The sequence below is a fragment of the Sminthopsis crassicaudata genome, chromosome 3 (assembly GCF_048593235.1).
Source record: "Sminthopsis crassicaudata isolate SCR6 chromosome 3, ASM4859323v1, whole genome shotgun sequence".
Taxonomy (NCBI): Eukaryota; Metazoa; Chordata; class Mammalia; order Dasyuromorphia; family Dasyuridae; genus Sminthopsis; species Sminthopsis crassicaudata.
The window spans coordinates 293,525,475-293,546,817 of NC_133619.1; the positions used below are offsets into that span (position 1 = coordinate 293,525,475).

The window sequence follows — 21,343 nt, forward strand, 5'->3', positions numbered from 1 at the left end:
TATGCATTGTGCTAAGCAATAAGGATAGAGACAAGAAATATGCTTCTTGAAATCACTGATTCAAGAAACATTTCTTGACCATCTACTATATGCAAAATGCTAAGCAGCATTATGGGGAGCATAAATTTTTGCTTTAGTATCCAAAATTTAAACTTGTATCACTGTGGATGACTAAACCTATTCTGTAACATGAGGGAGCCATTATCACGTATCTATTTACTTATCAAATCCTGCCTTTGTCTTCAATTCCTACCCAGCTATATTCCTTTGGACTGGACTCTATTATGTTCTAGCTCCCCAGGAACCATTTTATAATCAGGAAATTCATCATTAGATTTCATCAATCTTAGTACTCATACCTCATCAAAGTTCTCAGTACTCTTTGTCCCTCTGAGTTAGAGGGACAGCCTCCACTTAAAGAAGGTCCTCAGATAAGTTATTTCTTCACTTCCCAACTGGATATTTTTCCTTTAGGTTGGATTCCATCAAGATCATACAGTGGCCCTGCTTGGTACCTTCCATGCTTCCCATTCCATTTTTTCTTTTGTATATTTTCCTCCTCTATCAAACAGTCAGCTCTTTGAAGGCAAACAGTTTTTCTTTTTGTATTCAAATCCCAAGCAAGTAGCATAGTGGCATGGGATAAAGCAGGTGCTTAAAAAATGTTTAATGACTTAAAGATTGATTTCTATTGCCACAGTATCTCTTCATCCAACCCTCTTCCCGTGTGTGTGTGTGTGTGTGTGTGTGTGTGTGTGTGTGTGTGTTTTGCTAAGGTAATGGAGGTTAAGTGACTTGCCCAGGTCACACAGTTAGGAAGTGTTAAGTGTCTGAGACCACATTTGAACTCAGGTCCTCCTGACTTCAGGGTGGGTGCTCTATTGTGCCACCTAGCTGCCTCTATCCAACCCCTTTTGTTTCTTCTACTTCCACATCTACCACTATACTTCAGGTATTCATCAATTCTCACCTAGACTACTGCAATAATCTCATAAACCCTTCTTTCCTCAGGAGTCTTTCCACTCTAGTGAATCTTTCACACTATTGATTCTTTAAATATAGATATGACTTTTTCATTCTGCTCAATAAATTCCTATAGCTCACCTTTGCCCCTAGAATAAAATACATACTTCTCTGTTTAGCTTTCAGAAGCCCTTTATTACTTGGCCACAACCTTTCTTTGCAAAGTCAAGGGACAACTCTTTTCTTGAATAAACAATTCCTGGACTTCCTCTTACATGACTTTCACATCTCCATGCTTTTATATTAGCTATGTTCTATATGTGAAATGCAAATCCTTCTTCCCTCTTTGTCAAACTTATGGGATTTCTACATGAAGATTTTCCTGATTTCTTGTCAATTGGTAAGACCCCCCATCCCAAACTATACCTTTGATTACTTGAAACTGAAAAGCTTCTGCACAAACAAAATTAATGCATCTAGGATAAAAAAGAAAGTGATCGAACAGGGGAAAAAAAAATTCCTTGTACCAATAGTCTACGTAATAAAGGATATGGTATCCAGAATATATAATACATGCAGATACACACAGATAAGTTACATATAAAAACAGTGAATCTATGAATAAAGGCCATTCCCCAATAGAGTATGATTAAAGGTTATAAATAATTTACAAAATAACTCCAATGTATTCACAACCATGTTTATAAAATGCTGTAAAGCAAAATAAAATAAAATAAAATAAAATAAAGATAAATACAAATCAAAACAGCCCTAAGGCTTCAACTTCTACCATGCTGACAAAAATGAACCCATATGGAAAATGTTGGAGGGGTTGTAGAATGATAAGCACACTTATACATTACTGGTGGAGCTGTGAAATGGTATAAACCATTTTGGAAAGTATTTAAAATTTTACAAATAGCATGTAAAATGTCCATGACCTTTGAACTACACTCCATTATAGGGCTTGTAACACAAGGAAAGCCTCATTAAGAAAGCATGTTCTAAAATATTTATAGTGGCTTTTCTTTCTTTTCTTTTTTTTTGCTGAGGCAATTGGGGTTAAGTGACTTGCCCAGGGTCACACAGCTAGAAAGTTTTAAGTGTCTGAGGCCACATTTGAACTTAAGTCTTCCTGAGCTCAGGACCAGCACTCTATCTACTGTGCTATTTAGCTGTCGCATAGCAGCATTTTTTTAAAAAGGAGGTAACTGAAGTTAAGTGATTTGCTCAGGAGATACCAGCATTTTTTGAGATAGGTAAGAATTAACCACAAAGTAGATGCCCAACAAATAAATCAAAGAATGGCTAACAAATTATATATGGTACATGAATGTAATGGAAAATTACTGTGCTGTAAGAAATGATTTGTGAAGAATATAAAGAAATGTGAAAAGATCTATATGAATTGATGCACAGTGAAGTAAATAGAACCAAGAAGCCAATATATTCAGTAACCATAACAATGTAACTGAAAAGAACTACATAGGAAAAATCAAAACTAAATGTAACACAATTAGAAAGATTGAGTAGGAAGCAAAAAGAGAAGAGAGGACATCTCAGACCATTTCATGAATGTGGGAAATCCATATATTTTGAGACTTTTTCAATGTATTGATCAAATACTGCTATATTTTTTCCTCTTTAAAATTTTACCTATCATGATTAAAAAAAAAAAAAAAAAAACAGAAGATGCCATTAAAATATTTTTTTAAAAAAGTCTACCATCTCTCCTATCTACAGCATTCAATTTCCATTCCTCCCTCTGTGATTCCTTTCTCTGTACTGTTTCATCTTAAGTCTCCTAGCACTCTAAAAGTAAGGAAGAAGATGAAAGTTTCTTATCCATCTTTCTCTTTAGATTTGACAGTCTTTTCTTGAATCTGTCCCTATTTTTTTTCTCCATGATTCTCTGTAAAAGTTGTTCTATACTAACTTAAAACCTAAAATATTGGATTTATAGTAGAGAAAATGGGATAATTTCTTTCCTTCAATTATCAATTCATTTCTTTTATATACTTCATCTTGATTTTTATACATACACATATATATATGTGTACATATCCTAAATTTATTTTTCATTGAACTAAATACAAAATAAGAAAAAATTAAAAATAAAAGCAAAATTAAAAAATAAGATAACACATATAATAAAAGAAGAGATTATATTCATGAGTCCATCTTTGCTTTCATCCTCCCCTACCTCCCACAAACAGGCTGCAGTTAAGCACAGATATATATATCTATCTATACATTCACACCACACCCACACAAGTACATATAACTATATATACATACATATCCACATATACTGAGGCACAGATATGCATTTACCACTCAAAAATAATATTAATATGGCTGACATATAATGTAGCTTTCTCTCTTTATTGAATATTTTAAGTTTTACTTGTCTGAAATCAATTATTAACTGTTTTTTCCTAATAAATTCTATTCCTGATACTTGTGGTAGTATTATCTAGTTTTCTATCTCTCCTATTTCTGCTAACTCTTCTATTTTAATCCTGCACCTTAACTATCCTTTTAACACGCTCCCCACCCCACCCCCACTCTCCTATGGATCCCCTCCCTTATCTTTTCTCCCTCTCCTTTTCCTATAGCCCTACACACCTTATCCCATTACCATAACTATACATGCCCTTATAGACCCACCTTAATCCTTTATCCCTTGCCTATTAATTTACACATCTTTGTCCAACTGCTATAAATTTACATATAATCCCACCTTCTCCTATTCATTCCTCTCTTATTTTTTTTCTTAGATTTCAGAGATTCTATCCCCTTCATGGTATGTGTAGATGTATTGTGTGTTTTTTTAAATCATATGTAAATTTTTCATTTGATTTCTTGTATATACACACACGTGTATATATGTATACATATTCACACACTAATCCTATGGTTTTCTATGTAAAGTTTTTCATTTGATTCCTGATAGGAGTAGGTTTTCAGAACTATAAGCCCTCTTCCCCACTTTAATGCCTCTGTGTCAGTTCTTCCATTGCACCTCATTTGTATAACAATTACTATTTTTACTTTCTCTGAGAGTTTTCTTTAGAATCATGTCATACTCAAACTCTGTCACAATCTTTCCTTTTGAGCTATCCAATTACTGATATCAATTTTAAATACATGGTATATATTTCTATGTAAAGAACAATTTGTCTATGTGGAGTTCCTTGAAATTAATTTTTGGTGTAGGCTCTTACATATGAAATTTCCTACTAAGTTTGGATTTGGTTGAGATAAAGTCCTGAATATCTGGAAGCTTTTTAATGTCCTTTTTTTGTTGTTGTTCAATATTATAGACAATTTTGCTGGATATGATAGTTTTGGCTGCAGGTTTAGTTCTTTTGATTGCCAATATATATAATTTATTACAGCTGCTTAAAAATCTTGTAAAATTCTTATTATAACTCCAGTATATTTGAATTGTTTTGTTTAGTTTGTTTCTTGCAAAGTTTTCTCATTGATCTCAGGACTTTGAAATTTGGCAGTAAACAATAGGTATCTACTGTTTTCCATAAAAGATGGAAGTGGGGCTCAGTGGATTTTTTCTATTTCTACTTTCCCCTCATGTTGTACTCCAGTACAATTTTCTTGTATTATTTTGCATTATTTTGTCTAGGTTTTTTTGGTGGGGTCATAGGCAGTCTAATTATTCTTATATTTTCTCTTCTTGATCTGTTTTCCAGATCTGCTGTTTTTCTTATGCTTCACATTTTGTTCTATTTTTTCATTCTGTATATTTTGTTTTGTTATTTCTTGGTCTTTTATACTTTCACTGGCTTTCCTTTGCCCAATCCCAATTTTCAAAGAATTATTTTCTTCTTTAAGTTTCTGTATCTCCTTTTCTAGGTGGTTAACCTTTCTTTTTCTTTATCTTGCTTTTCTTTGTCTGTTTGTTTGTTTTTAATTTTTTTCCTCAATCTCTCTCCTTTGATGTTTAAAGTTTTTTTTTTTTTTTTGAGTTCTTTAAATTCTTTCTCGATAGGGAGTCATTTCCCATTACTATCTGGAGTGGAAGAGACCTTTTTTTTTTTTTTTTTTTTTAACTTCCTTATCATGCTCTGTAGATGAACCCAAGTCTTTCCTATTCCCACAGTAACTTGCTATAATTGGGTTCTTTTTCCTTTGTCAGCTCATTTTTTTTATTTTTAATGAAAATTAACCATCTTTAATTCTGAGGAAGGAAGGAAAGGTGCCTCTAGCTTCACTTTAGCTCTCCCTGGAACCCCAAATCAAGAGCTCCTCCTGTAAGTGCTGGCAGCCAACAGCATCCCTGCCTCATTGTCTCTGTACTCATTGGCTGTGCTGGTTCCTTCTCTCCCAGGGCCATGTTCCAGCAATACAGCTGGATCTGGCATGCTTGATGAGCTGAGGTTCCTCAGTCTCCCAGGACTCGGTCCCTGTGATTCATTGCTGAGGATCCAGCAGAACCCAGCTAGCCCCAGGATTCCCCACCTGTTGTTTCCATACAGCTAGTGTGGAAGTATTAATACTTCATATCACTTAATCCCTAGTCTGGGATCTTTCTTTGGTTTTCTTGGTTCTGCTCCAACTCTTTGTGTTGCACAAGTTTATGTATACCCTGAGATGCAAATTTGTTTGTGAAGGAAATTTGAAGAAATGAAAATTTTCTGTCCTGTTCCCAGAATTCTTCCTCATTTAAATCCTTTTATTGGTTGATGTTCTTCTTGCATCTCTCAGACAATAACACACTATTTTGCATATGTATCAAATCAAATAAAATAACTTTCCTATCCCATAACCATGGTTTTGTCTATCCTTAGTCTTATGAAAATAAACATTTTGTTGTTATCTGAAAGTGTTTAAAATTTCCTTCTCTTTTGTCCATATTGAAAACCCTATTCACCTCTTGGTTTTTTTTGTTTGTTTGTTTGGTTTTTTATTTTTAAAGAATGACTCATATTCTCTTTTGTAGAATGGCCAGTTATTTTCTGTGACACTGGCTCAGCTTTGCCAACTGTTTTAAACATGTCAAATGATCTTTGGGATTTTTTGCTTTTTTGGGGTTTGTATATTTGTTTTTGAAAACCACAAGTCATTTCTTGTATATACAATGTATATGTATGTATATATATTTACATACACATACTCATAAACTAATCCTGTGATCTTGGAATATGAAAGGTTTTTCCTTTGATTCTTGAAAAGTTTTTGTTATTAAAACTGTAAAATCTTATTACAATGTTTCTTGGTGAATTAAGCAAGGAATTTCATTCTATTAGTATTCTATAGATTCCCTTTTGCTGTATTTTGTCATTTGCTTCTAATATTTCTGGGACATTTATCTGTATGATTTTTAGAAATTTGGTATTATATTTATAGAGGTTTTATTTGATTTGTATGTTCTTATGTGGCAATAAAATGTAAATTTTATATATATATATATATATATATATATATATATATATATATATATATATATATATGTACATACACACACACATATATAAAACACGCATTACTTTTTTTCCCTTTTCTCTTGTGACTCTTCTTGTTCTGATTTTTCTCTCCCCACATGACTCATAAGAAAATGTTTTTTAAAAAATGAATGTACATGTATAACCAAAAATAAAGATAAAAAAATAATCTATTCACCCCCCCCCCCACAAAAATATAATGCTCTTCTGGAAAAACTAGTCTCTTAAATTGCCTCTTCTTAGTCAAGCATTCTTGTTTAATGGAATTTTTTTTTTGTTCAATTCATTTTTCTTTTGTCTGTGCAACTTTGTGTTTTAATTCTGATCTTTTTCAGTAAACCTACTAATCTGAATAGTCTCAATATTTTGTTCTAAATCTTTTAGTCTCATTAAATTTCATTTCCTTCTTGAGTTACAATTTTTATTATAATAAAAATATTTTTGCTTAAATCTTTGATTGGCTTTCTGAACCATTCTAAGTCACAGAATTACCTGAATGTCATATAAGAGGGCTTTGAAAAATGTTTTAAAATGCTTTAATTGTACTATTTTTCCCCCTCAGAAAACTAGCATTGGATGAAATCATACTCTCAAGGGGTCTAATGGGAACAATGACGCAGAAAAATAGGAAGAGAATACTACAGTTCTACAGAATAATATTGGATACTATACTATTATCAACTCTTTCAAATCCGATTCTTTCAAGTCCTATTCTTTTTGGGACTCTACTCTGTTCTCTCTGAAAACTAACTTTATTCATACTCTCATCTTACCCTAAGAGAGTGTCAAAAAGGTATTAGAAAAAAGTATTAAGACTCAAGGACCCTGCTGAAAGTAAACATTAATAAAGATGTCTGGTTTTCATTCTCTACTTTTTCTGAATGATTTTAATTTACATAGTATTGTTTATAATCAGCACCACACTTGCTGAAACCTTCACCCTTGATGAACTTCTAGGCTCCTTAAAAAAATAAAAAATAAAAAAAAATTATAATCCTTTGTTCTTTTTTGTTTCATTCATGGTCCTCAGCCCTTTGTATGTATGGTCCACAAAGGATACTTCCAAGTGGTTAACTCCATAAGGCAATACATAAAATTGGAATATCCACAAAGCCTATAAAAGCCAACTTTGATCATATAGATATTGCCCAAAAACACTAGTTATAAATAGACAAATTAACCAAGTTTTCAAGTACTTTTTCTGTAAAACATTACATTAAGGTAGATTCTTCCAATGCTCCTCTTCTCATCAATAATAATTTCGTGAAACTTAGGTGGCAATCTTTTCCCCATTTATTTGACATGGAGAGAGGATAGATGAAATCTATCTCACTATACCTTCCTATGATCTTCCCAGGGTTATAGATTATATATTCTTACTGAACTTTGACCTATTTTCAAACTGTGTTGATAGAGTCCTAAGAGTTTTAAATTTTTATGATTTATTGGAATACGGATTTTTTAGCTAATCATAACACTTCAATGCTCAAAAACCCTTTAATCCTTACCAAATAAAATTTAAATTTTTCCTTATCTTGATATTCAAATACTTCTATTATCTAAATTCAACCAATCCTTCTAACCTTATTTCACATTAATGCTCTAAACAATTTGGATTTTATCCTTACATCTACCACACCTTGCCCACCCACAAAAAAAAAAAAAAAAAAAAGTCCTGATTGCTTAGATTATTATCTTTCCCTACACCAATTATAACACAATAAAATCCTATTCATTCTTCAAAGCACAAGTCTAACGTCACCTCCTCCATAAAGGCTTTCTTTACTAATGTTGCATATCACCCCAAGTCAAAAGTGATGACTTCTTATGACTTCTCATTCTGCAGTTACTCTATTAGGTACTGGGTATATTCTAATTTCAATTACAATGATATGTCTACTTATTTTACCTTGCTTCGATGATCTTATGTAGAAGCAAATCTTACATTTATATATCTTCTATTACAAAGTAGTTTTACACAGAACACTACAGTTGATAAAACATTCTTTAAACAATGAATGTTGGTGTTAAAAACATAATTTGATATTACTTCAAGGTGAAGAATAAAAGAATGATGTTATATGAGTTGCTTTGGGCAAATCTTAGATTCTTCATGGGAACTTTATTATATAATAAACATCATAAGAAAGATGTAATCAAACATTTTCCCTTTATATACAATAATTTGCAAAAAATACTTTCACTTTTCAGAAGCATGTGAAAAGAACATTAACTTTCAAGTCTCAGCAAAAATGCTAGCCTAGGAATTGGGAGATTTAGATTCTAATTAGCTATGTGACCCCTGATAAGTCTCTTTGACTTCCTCTACCTTAGTTTTCACATCTATAATATGAAAAAGATAATCCTCCAGTGGATATGTGGACAGAGTAGAAACAAGTAGTATTCAAATGATTTGCTATGTAACAGTCATATGAAAAACTGTTCCAAATCACTAATAAGAAAAATACAAATGAAAACAACTTGGAGATTTCATCATACAAATTGGGAAAGATGAAAAGAATCAATGGTATAACAGCTAAAAAAGATACACTGATATTTTGTTGAAGAATCATTCAACTATGCTAGAATTTAATAAGAAGGTAAATAACATTCTTAGTAAAGGTTCAGAGATTGTATTAAGTATGTATCCCAAAGAGGGAACACTTTTTTTTAAAAGGTCCTACATAGATAAATATTCATAGTAGCGCCTTTTTTTGATAATAAATGCTCATCAATTAATGAATACATTAAAATATATTTCAGACTCTATTGTTAGTTTTTCTAAAGTGCATTTTTTTCCCTGGTCTATTCCTTGGTTCCAGGAGATTGGTTGCTGATTTGGAAATGTGGAATGGATATATCTGTAAATGAAAGTGATATGATTTTTTTTTTTTAAAAATAGGAATAGAGTCTAGGATATTTTCTAACATTAGCTTCTGTGGACTTGGTAACCTTTTTCTGTATGCTGGAAACTGATATTACAACTTAATTAAAAAAAACCTTCTGGAAAAAAAAATCTGAACATTGATTACAATGAAAAATAAATCACTTATTAGTGGGCTTAGCAGTTTTCTTTTTCTACATTCTGGGACAAGTACAAATATAAGTATTAAAGAGTAAGAAAAACAACAACAATAACAACCATTTATATGTCACTTTAATATTTATAAAGGGCTTTGCATAGAGTCTCCTACTCAGTGAAGGATTTACTATTGATATTACTCTCTCCATTTGATGGATAAAGAAATTCAGGTCAAAAGAATTTCTGTGATTTTTCATTTGCCTTATACTATCCTCAGGCCCATAGATATGGCAACATCAAGGGATTCCAAGGGAAGAGTTACAATGTAAGACCATCTCAAATACTGTTGTTATTAGGTAATTAAAGTAAAATTAGTAACTCTTATTATTTCCTAGAATTTATATTTACTGTAAAGCCTCAGAGATTCTTTAAATATTTGGGGATAAAGAGAAACATAATATTAGCTGCTCAATATAATAAAAACTTTATTTACCTTGTTAATTTCAAATTGGCTTATTGGGACACTACCATTCATCACACTTTCTCCAATTTCTATTAATCGTTTCTGAATGTTGTCCACAATTGTGTCCCTATTCTGATCAGAAAGAATCTGACCAATGACAAAGCTGTAAAAGAAATGGATATACAGAAAAAGTAAAAACATAGTTCATAGTAAAATAATGGCTAAAAGTGAGATAAGATTCTATTAGCTCATACTATAAATCACTAGGACCACTTCAATATAAGGTACTAGATAAGTTCACATAAAAAATGATGTTATTATTTGCATTACTTACTGCTAAAGCCTTTAAGAGACACTTTAAATAGTTCTCAAACTTTTATTTGTCCCTCGCTTCTATTTATTGTTTCTTGCAGTTCATGCTATACCACAACAACTTTAAACTATACTCCACTGGGAAGATAAATAAAGAAGTCAAGAAAAATGCAGAGTCAGAGTTTTACAGCTGCATTATAATTTTTCAGAAAAAGAACTCTGACAAAAAACATTTGTATAGCTTTAATTAGTAATACATTTCTAACTCAGAGAAATTTACTTCTGTTATGATGCATCTTTTCTTAGAAAATACAAAGCTTAAGAAAATAGTTTAATCGAGGAGTAAAATTTATTATCTTTCAGTATATTTCATAAAATGCCAATAGTGACCTAAAACTCAGATGACCAATTCTATCTACACTATCAAGAATAATCTATTAATATCAACTATCCAAATCTCGATGAAAAGTGAATACAATAAACAGACTGAAAAACAAGAAAAAAACCAATATTCCCCCAAATATTTTAAAATAATTAAAAATTATGTACTCAAAGTTCTGATATTCCAACATTTAGGACTTGAATAACATCTAAAGCAATAATACGTGAAAATAGGTAAGTACCTAAAGTGTCTTTGAAGAAAGCACTTCATGCTGGGATGTTGTTGTGTGTACATGTGAATAAATGCACGCCCAGGTGCAAGTAACACACATACCTAGTTCTTTTTATTATGTTTCCAAATTTCAAATTTGTCATTGCAGTTATTGCAAGCATACTTGTGATATCTTTAAAGTCATAACTGGATTGATATTACTCCAGCATGAAGTTTATAGATAAGCCTTAGGACTACAGTATAAATAAAAATTATCTTTCAGTTATCACATAAAAGAATGATATCCAAGGGATTTATGTGAGTTCCACAATGGTGGAAATCTTAAATGAATGGTTTAACTTAACCTCAAAACTGTTCTGGTTACAAAAGAAGAGCTCTCTTATGGTTAACCCCAATAAGGGGACTAAGTTTCCCAGGGATAAGGGAAACTTTCAAATTCAACTTTTCCTGAAATTAAATTCATAAGAAGTATTCATAAGGTAATTCATAAGGAATATTTTAAAAATTTCAAAGATACCAAGGATGTAAAATCTCTCCAATGCAAGCATTTTATTAACAAAAACTTGATAGATACAATTTACTCTATATATCTTATTATTGGATAAATTTAGTTTAGCATTAATCTTTTTTAAAATAAGCTCTTATTAACCTAATAATTGTATGTAGACATGTAAACATTTAATAATAGCAACAAATAAGCAGCTGCCCTCACATGTAGGTGTCCTTCACAAAAGTCATTCATTAGTCTCTATCAGTATAGCATAAGAAATGCTTCATTGTCTAAAATGACAAAAACAAAACTGAAGAATGAACTCACTTTCCAGTTTCCTTGGCAAGATCACACCAATCTCTTCTCACTATGTCTAGTCCTTTCAGCTCTTGTTTGGTAACATATTTCCCATCTGAAGTTGGCTCTACCACCAAAGCAGCATATTTCTTTTTCTTTAGCAGAAGCAAAGACTTGAAAACGCCATCAATATCAATCTCTAGCATCTTGTACAACTTGTTTACCTCACTTTTAACCTGTGAAAATGTTCACCCTTAATGAGTTAGATGCACACATATATATATTTCAGAAAATTAATAAGAACAGATTTTTCACTATCACCGTATTCTGAGCACCTTGCTATTTAATTCATTTAAGACTTTGGGAAACTTTGTTAGAACTGTTTGCTCCACTGTAAAGGGAGAAAGTTGAATCAATTACTTTAAAGGTTCCCCAGTTAGAAAGCTATGATTCTGTAGTACTTTCCCTCCTCTGGAAGAGGTCTAACTTTGTTTTAAGACATTGCCTGCACAATGTGATATTCATTCTTTTTTTCCCCTGAGGCAATAGGGGTTAAGTGACCTGCCCAGAGTCACATAGCTAAGAAGTGTCTGAATCACATTTGAACTCAGGTCCTCCTGACTCTAGGGCTGGTGCTCTATCCACTGTGCCACCTAGCTGCCTCTTGATATGCATTCTTGAGGTTACAATAGCAGGTCTGATGTAGCAATGCTCACACCTCTCATCAGAGAGCCAAACTTGCTAAATTGGCATAGGCTCGCAGTGAGATGGGTTAACAGGTGATTTTTTTATTATTTTTTTTTTTGCTATAACACATGAAGCATGGAGACTCTATGCCCTATATCAATTAATTCACAAATCCCTTAATATAACAAAAAATAGGATACAAAGGCAGTGTTTTTATTTAATATCTATCTGAATAAGGGATATAAGAGGAAAAAAAAAGTTGACAGATATAGAATATTATGTATTTAGAAATTACTGTGTTGGAAAGATACACTGACTCAATTGGCAAATATTAATCACAACAAGAATCAGACATAGCATAAACATGTATGATATACAGATACATATTTGTGTGAGCATACCAAAAGATCAAGAGCCAGGAACATGAGCTATATAAAATAACTCTTAAATATTAAATTGAAGTAGCTGGGAGGTTCAGTGGATGGAGGGCTGGCCCAGGAATTCAAATCTAACTTTGAAGGACCTGAGTTCAAATTTAACCTCAGACATGTCACCCTTCAGCTGGGTGACCCTGAAAAAGTCACTTAACTGTGTTTGTCTCAATTTCCACATCTGTAAAATGAGATGGAAAATGGCAGACCACTCCATTACCTGTGCCAAGAAAATCTCAAACAGGGTCACTTAGTGCGAGACACAACTGAACAACAACGTATTTAGCAATGAACAAAATTGTAAAATAAGTAAAATTGTCTCCCTCCCAGGTATATTAGTACATGAAAGAGCCTCCTATCTCAGAAAAATTTTTTGAGGCCAAAGGAATGTGAGAGTGGGGGTGATAACTTTGTGCAGGTAAGCTTTGAACAAACTAAATAAAAATAACTGGAAAAAAAAAAACAACTTCAAGCATGTAAGTCACAGCACCATCTATCTATTCACTGGATGCATGAGCTTAAGATTCAGCTAAATGTTCCCCAAAGATAAGCCCATAAAACCTTTGATGCGAGAAAAATTTATTTACACTGTATTATCAGAGAGATCCACCAACACTTTTACTCAGTGACAACTTGGCAAGATCCCTCCAAAAAGATGACCAATATCTGTCACTGTGAATGTGGCATGTGTGTATGTGTATGTGTGTACTTTGTATATATCTCACACACATATACATACACTCAATTTAACATATTTTTTCTGTAGTAAGTACCTCAATCAAGGTACTTAAAACTAGAAACTCAAGGTATCAAGGGGAGGGGGAGAGAACATAGTATGTGGGTTCAAATTCTGTTTACGGAACATGATCTATATGACACCAGTCACATCACTTAACCTCCTCCAGATTGAGTTTCTTCATCTGCAAAATTAGGAGGTAGGACTAGATGCATTCTAGGTCTCTTCTAGCTCTAGATCTATGGTCCTATGAAGCTATGACCTTAAAACTCACTGCCATGCTAATGCCTTAATTGACGTTTGAAGCTCACAGACCATTAACCAATGGGGGACACACAGGAGGTTATTAATCCGTTAGAAGCTTTACATATGCTTACATTTGGACACAGACTGCAGATGCCTGTGCACAGGGAATGAAAGGTAGAAGAAAAGGTTAAGCTATAAATATGTGAAAAGGTTAAGCTATAAATATGTGAAAGCAAACGGTAGAAAATGATCTTTACTCATTTTCAATAAAACAAGCCATCAGGGCAAATAGGTAACAATCTACACAAAGTTAGATTATTCAAGAAGCAATCAGGTCTGTGCATAAACTATTTGTTAATTCGGAGTAGAAAGGACAATAAGGCAAAAATATTCTAATAGCCCTTGAGTTTCTGTCTAGTGGCTTGGTAACAAAGAAAGAATCCATGTATGGTAACTTCAGAATTTCTCTTTGCTCAGAATTCTGAATGTACTTGCTGTCTATATTACTCTGTTAACACTTACAGATACTGACAATTTACATAGGGTTTTAAGATTTGGAACATGATTTGTCTATGTTAAATGCTACATTTTATTGCTAGTTAATTTTTTATTTATATACTTCTCCTTTAGGGTTATTTTCTGCTTCTTTACTCCCCCCAAAGTTTGCAGAATATTATCTTACATATAAAGACCTCAATAAATTACTACATTAATGTGTTATCAGAATACAGCTACTTATTTTTTAAAACTTAATTTCACCTTGCTTTTTTGTGGCTAAAAAACAAACAAACAAACAAAACACCAAGCTTTTTAATTATGCTAGAGCCATGATTTTCTTAAAGAAGTTATCAGAAATGGCATGAACACATTTAAGGTTTCCACAATATTTAAGCATACTTTCAGATCAAAGAAAGGAATGACATTGAAAACAATCCTCTTTCTTCTCTCCTCCTCCAAATTTTTACCTAAATTAACATATGGAAGAAAAACAGCAAATTGGTTATATGAACTAGAGATCTTCTAATCCAGGGAAGATAAGATTTAAAAACAAATGACAGCCTTTGGCTTTTTCAGATATCACATAGAGGAATGAGAAAAGTTTTTCTCAGTCTCAGAGGAAAGAAGTAGCATAAAGGGGAAGTTGGAGAGTCACATTCTTTCTCGATACAGAGAAACCTAACAATTAAAGGCTATCCAAAAATGGAATAGGACACCTGAAACAGCAATTCAGTTAAGCAGTACTACATTTCGAATCAAATCCCAACTCTAATCCTTACTACTTACAGTGTGACTTTTGAAATCATTTAATCACTCTAGACCTCAAACAGATTATAAAATATGAAGACTAAACCAGAAGATCTCTGGGGTCCTTTTCATAAATATATAATTGTATAAATTTGATTGAGTTGAGAAAAGAAGAATCAATTAAAGAATATAAAAATATAAATTCACTTTTACAATGTACAAGACAACTATTATTCCATTCCTATATTTTCAAAACAACTCAAACAAACAGATAAAACAAACCATTTCATTAAATGTTGTTTACCTTGTTCCCCAACTTGAAGACTTCTTCCAGGTTTGTGCTATTAGTATTTATCATAATTGAATCTGTATCTCCATAAATAACTTCAAGGTTCATCTAAAAAACAAAAAAAAAAAACATGTTGAAAAAGTAGCTAAAGATAGTCCAAATAATCTATATTAGAAAACTTAAAAACAAAATTTACCATTTAAGAGCAACATTCACTCAATTTGTCCAATGTACTTGACTATATTAATTAAATTAAAAACTAAGGCTTTAAATATAATTCAGAATAGTAAAGAGGAAGAGAAAACAAAATAATTCCATTAACTTTGCTCAGAAATAGTAATGGATCAAAATAAAAATGACATATAGAGGTGAATCAAAATAAAATTTAAATAATTGAGAATGGATAAGTAAAACATCAGAACCTGAGAAAAAAGGATCTTCCTGACTCATATACTACCATGATAACAGGTTATAATAGGAGCTTAAAAGATTGAAATGTAGTACTTTACAAAACATTTCAGGGGCACAAATCCATTTCAAACCCTTACCAGTATATCAAAGACTATTTAGCAGAATATGAAGGGTGCCAAAAAAAATCAATCATAACAAACAACACTAGAACACATACAATATAAAGGCCTGTAAGTAAACTCTAATTAGCACTGTTGCTAATTTGCCTGAAACACTCACATATAGACTTCAAGCAGTGGCTAGATCATATCATGTGTTGGTAAAAGAAAAAGCTATAATCCATTAGGGAGGATTACAATAGTAAACTAGGCATTCTAAGAAGTGATTTCCTTCTGTTTTTGTTACAATTTTATTTGAATACAAACTTTACCAGGTGTGATATTTAAGAATTGTTGGGTAATGAAAATGTTCAATGTTACCTTTTGAACCATCTCCTTGGTATGCATCAAAATCTAAATGTTAAAAAAAAAAAAAAAAAAAAAAAAGTAAAGATTAATGTATTAGAAAATGATTACAAAACAGATATATAAACATACATGTATAATATAAACATAAAATTCCCAATGTTCTAGCTTTTTTAAGGCAAAGCACTCTTACAAATGATTACCCAAACACCCTTTCCTTGTTCTACTTATTTTGTTTACAGTAATAAAAAATTAGTAAAATATAAACATTTGTACAGAAAAAGCAAATAATGTCTGCATTTTTCTTATTCTTTTATTAAGCTCATTCTAGAAATATATGTCCATAGGTAAATCATTATTAGCATTTGTTTTCTTTTTTTTGAAATGGGAATTCTACAGCCTCATACACTTAATACTTCCTAGCTATGTGACCCCAATTGTCTCAGAAAAAAAAAAAAAGAAGGAATTCTATAAAAAGCTATGGAAAAGAGGTAGAAAAAAGATACCCTCTACACAAGGAAGCTTTCTGGGATTTCTTTGCTATCTTTTTCCTTTCCTTAGCACCTTCATAGTATTTTCTGTACCTCAAGTATGTGCTTATCATATTCTATTTTGTATTTTTGTTACTTGTACAGATCTTATCTCTTCCAGTAATCAATGCAATAACATATTATGTAAAGCATTTGCTAAATGCTAACTAAATGAATCAATGAAATTTTTTTTGGTAAAGTGAAGATCTTATCAAGAATTTGGCAACAGACTTAGGAAGTCCTCATCTAATATTCTCTCTAAATCCATTCTAATAAAAGTTCTACATCAATCCCTGCACTTTCCAGTGAGAAGACAATTCATAACTACAAACAAGAGCCATTTCAGTGGGCAGGCTCTCAGGTGAATCTCATTCATTTCTAGACACAGAAACCCAAGTAAACATCACCACCATAAACCCTCAAAGCAAAAGAACCACTCTAGCTAGAAATGCCTGTTTATAACTCTAAGAAATGCTTGCTGGAATTAATGATGCAGATAATAATTTAATGAATACACTTTTTTTGTGTGTGGTCCCTTTTCCTGAGAAAAGGAAAAAAAACATAATTTATCTCTGTTTAAAAATAATTCATATTTGAGCGGGGATGTTGTGGGGTATAAAGTTCATTAAAAGTGCTTAGATGACCATCTCACAAATATCCCTCAAACTTCCATCCTCCAATTTATCCTATATACATCTGGTATGCAGAATTGTTTGCTTATTATCTCCCCCATTAGAATGTGAGTTGTTTGAAAGAGGAAGTGTTTTTGCCTTCTTTAGATTCTCAAGGCTTAGCGCACAATCAAAGTATAATAAATACATATATAATATATACACTTAGCATATTAAGCCCTTAGGAAAGATTTAATAAATGCTCTAATACTTCACTTATCATTATTCATTCTTAAAATAACAAATTATAGTATAGAAAAGGCAAACGATTAGCACCACTTACTAGCTAAGGCCCTGGACAAGTAAATTAATCTGTGCCTCAATTTCTTCATCTCTATGATGAGTTTTATAAGAGTATCTACTTGATAGAATTGTTGCGATGATAAACTGAGATATTTGTAAAAAGCATAGCACAGTGTCTGGCAAAGAGAAGTAACAATATAAATGCTTGTTCTCCCTTTCCTCCACCTGTGAGGAATGGCTAAGTTTTTGTTTCTTCTTTTGATTTTATTCTATTTTAATTTTTCATAATTTCATAAGTGAACAAAATTTCAGCATCCTTTATAAGAGAGTTTTTAAATCTATAGTCTGGTACAATTTCCAAGCATCTGTGAAAAAATGACACCTTTATTTCAATATTATTAATAATTCTAAAAATAATCCTTTCATTGTATTATAGACATTTTGAAATATTATTCTGAGAAGTCCACTACACACACAAAAAGTTAAGACTCTGGTATATCCTGATCATTGTAAATACAGAATGTTGCAAAGAAAAGAGGCTTTAATTATCATTTGGCCTAATCTATTCATTTTACAAACAAGATGAACGTATATGGACTTTTTAATACCCATCCATAGCCTTTAAAAATGTTATCTAAACCAGGAGCAATTCTCATGTGGCCAGCAATTACCCCTTACTTACTTACTTACCTACCCTCTCTGACCAAAAACAAAGTGATCCCTGGACTTTAGTTTTCTATATCTATAATAAGTGGATTAGATCACTTATAAGGTCGCTTTTCTAACTTTAAATCTAAGACTCTATGAAGCAAATGTTCCCTAAACCCCTGTCCCCTGATAAGGGGCAAATGAAGTTTTCTCAGTGTTATGCTTAAGTGGTCATATTAAGGTAAGTTTGTCTCAGTAGCTTCTTGACAGGCCAGGAATTAGCTCTTTGTGCTGAGAGCCCACAGAAAGGGTTTAACTGCCACTATATATGAGCATTTTCCAATCTGATAAAAGGCAGAATGGGATAATTTATATTCAGAGAGGGTACAGATTTGAGTCAGAGCTCTGTCCCTTCTAGTTGTTTGACAGGCCAGTACAAGTTTTACCTTTCCCCACACTGTTACTGTAAGAATCAAATATGAAGAGGAGAGTGCTATATAAATGTAAGCTAGTATGACTCAAAATGCTTCCTATTTCTAGGCCACCGTTTTTATTAAACTTTCCCTGATTAATCATACAAAGATATCTAGTTACTCCTTAGTCACAGTGCCTAAACAAGACTACCATCCTGCCATGAAGTGATGCGGCAGCTAGGTAGTGCAATAGAGCCCAATCCGAGTTAAAAACCTGATCTCACATGCTTGTTACCTGTAATCTGAACAAGTTATTTAACTTCTATTTGCCCTGGTTTTCTTCAAATGTAAAAATGGGGATTTTACTCACCTCCCAGGGTTGTTATGAAGATCAAATGAGAATGTTTGTAAAATGCTTAACACATAGCAGGCACTTACATGTTTGTTTGCTTTCTTCCTTCCCATAATTATTCCTTTAGTTGTGCATGGTAATATGTTTACCATTTAATTACTATCCCTTGTTCAGGTGTGTAAGTGTTCTGCCTAAGTCAATGTAATCTAGATAGTAAAAGTCCTTTTAAATCATGAACATAAATTGTGAAAACATGCCTATAATAGCATTATTAGCAGAGGTGCCAAATAAATATTCCACAAAAAAGAAGTGAAAAATTTTCAGTCCAAAATAATAAGTTGTTCTAATTTCTCTGGCCATGCCCATAGTATAAAATAATCTCAATACACATCCCTAAAAATAAATTAAATTCTTAAAATTCAAACTGGATCATTATCCTGAAAGTAACAACATTCAGAAGGGCATGTTAGATCATATAGAATTTTTCCCCCCATTTAAAAAAAGCTTGACCACAGGGAAGACAATTCTACACATGCACTAACGGCAATGCAGGTATTATAATTATTAGATGACCACTCTCAAGTTCACTTCACAAAGTACCAGTCATAATATTAAGGCTATACTCAGCTGACAGAGGATCACTTTTAAGTGCCAGCAGCAAAAAAAAAAAAAAAAAAAAAAAAAAAAAAGGTTATAAAAGCTTACTAAATTCATTAATAAGGCAGTCTGTAGTTATCTGATTTCACAGCAACACCTGCATATTTATCTACTCATTACCAATTGGATGATGGAATTTTTTCAAGCACATTTCAAAAATCTGCCAACTTCAAGTGTAAAAAAATAAACTTTGTGGTTAATTTTTCCCTTAACAAAGTACAGCTGTTGAGAATAATTGTTCAAGATCTTACCCTGTAATGTCAACTGCAGCAGAACAAAGAGTATTTAATTAGCAAATCTATCCAGTAATTCAACACCTATTATATAAAATGCCTTCGTGATTTTATTCAGGATAATTTGCTAAGAGGGTTATTACTGACATTCAGATGGAATTTAAAATTCCTACGCAAGTCGAGTCATAATAGCAGTAATGATCTCCCCAATCAGGAGATTCTGTGTCACACAAGGCTCTCTTGCAATGCAGCAGCCGATTTCCTGACTTCTTAATTCCTGGGCTCAGCTCAGTGAGAGCCCTTCATGTCGATATTTCAGTCAGCAATACATCTTTAATGGGACTCTATTAAAATTTCTAGAACAAAAATGACTTCTTTTTTTTTTTGTTAACAAGAATGACAGCACTGCCATCATATCAATCATTACAGGCTATGTTGAACAGTGCAGGATGGGGAGAAGAAAGAGAGGGGAAAGGAAGAGAGCGGGAATTAAACATATGAAAAAGTATCTTAACCAGGCCTTTGAAAAAAGAGAAGTAGAAAAAAAATCCAAAATGCACTGGTGATTATTTTCTAAAGAATAAACCTATATTTTCAAAGGAAGGGAAGATGTACCTTGTTTGTCTAATCTAGAGAGGTTACCAAACAATAGCCACATAAGACCAATTACCAAAAATTGCACTAACCTGTAAAAGTAATCTCTAATATACCAATTATGCCTTCTATATTTATATTCTGCTAAAATAAGATACTATACTAAATGTTTACTCATGCCAAGGCAGACTAAAATAGCGCTTATTGGTATAGAATACAAGTATTTAAGAAATAAAACACAAAAAGACAATTCCAGGCACCTAAAACATCCCTAACAATTAGCCCATTTTTGTGTATTGTAGGTATCATTTAGATATTATACACAGCAAACATACTAAATATAACAAAGTTCACAAATTTAAATAAAAAAATCTAAAATATAATTGAGCAACTTAATGGAAACTTCAATGGTTTTAAGTTCCTTCCTGCAGGGATGCACAGTACAAAACTAGAAATACATTAGAGAAATTTTTAGAAACAACTTATTAGGAAGTCTCTTCTCAAGTCCTTCAATGGCTCATCAAGGGCATGGTGGTAACTGAGCTTTCAAAGGTTATGTCAGTAGAACACAAGCTCTAACAAGTGCTATGAAGCTAAAGAGACTGATTCTGTCATCCATGGACCAATCTTATCAAGTCTTATTTGGTTTTGTTTTTTTAAATTTAATAAATTAATTTATTTAATTATTCTTTACAAAAATTTTATGCATGGGTAATTTTCCAGTATTGATAATTGCAAAACCTTTTGTTTCAACCTTGACCAATACATGTTAAATATGTTAAAGTATAAGTTAAATACAATATATGCATACATGTCCAGTTATTTTGCTGTACAAAAAGAATCGGATTTTGAAACAGTGTACAATTAG

At 32.2% G+C, this 21,343-nt stretch overlaps 1 protein-coding gene across 1 annotated transcript in view; it reads right to left on the reverse strand.

Annotated features, from left to right (window-relative positions):
• The window catches only part of POLA1 (DNA polymerase alpha 1, catalytic subunit), a 312,594-nt gene that overhangs the window by 194,444 nt on the left and 96,807 nt on the right, over positions 1-21,343 (reverse strand). The window contains exons 27-30 of the mRNA XM_074300893.1: positions 16,150-16,182; positions 15,275-15,367; positions 11,656-11,861; positions 9,944-10,076 (exon numbers count right to left, since the gene is read on the reverse strand). Coding sequence (XP_074156994.1) covers positions 9,944-10,076; positions 11,656-11,861; positions 15,275-15,367; positions 16,150-16,182 — 465 coding nt within the window. The remainder of the gene's footprint in view (positions 1-9,943; positions 10,077-11,655; positions 11,862-15,274; positions 15,368-16,149; positions 16,183-21,343) is intronic.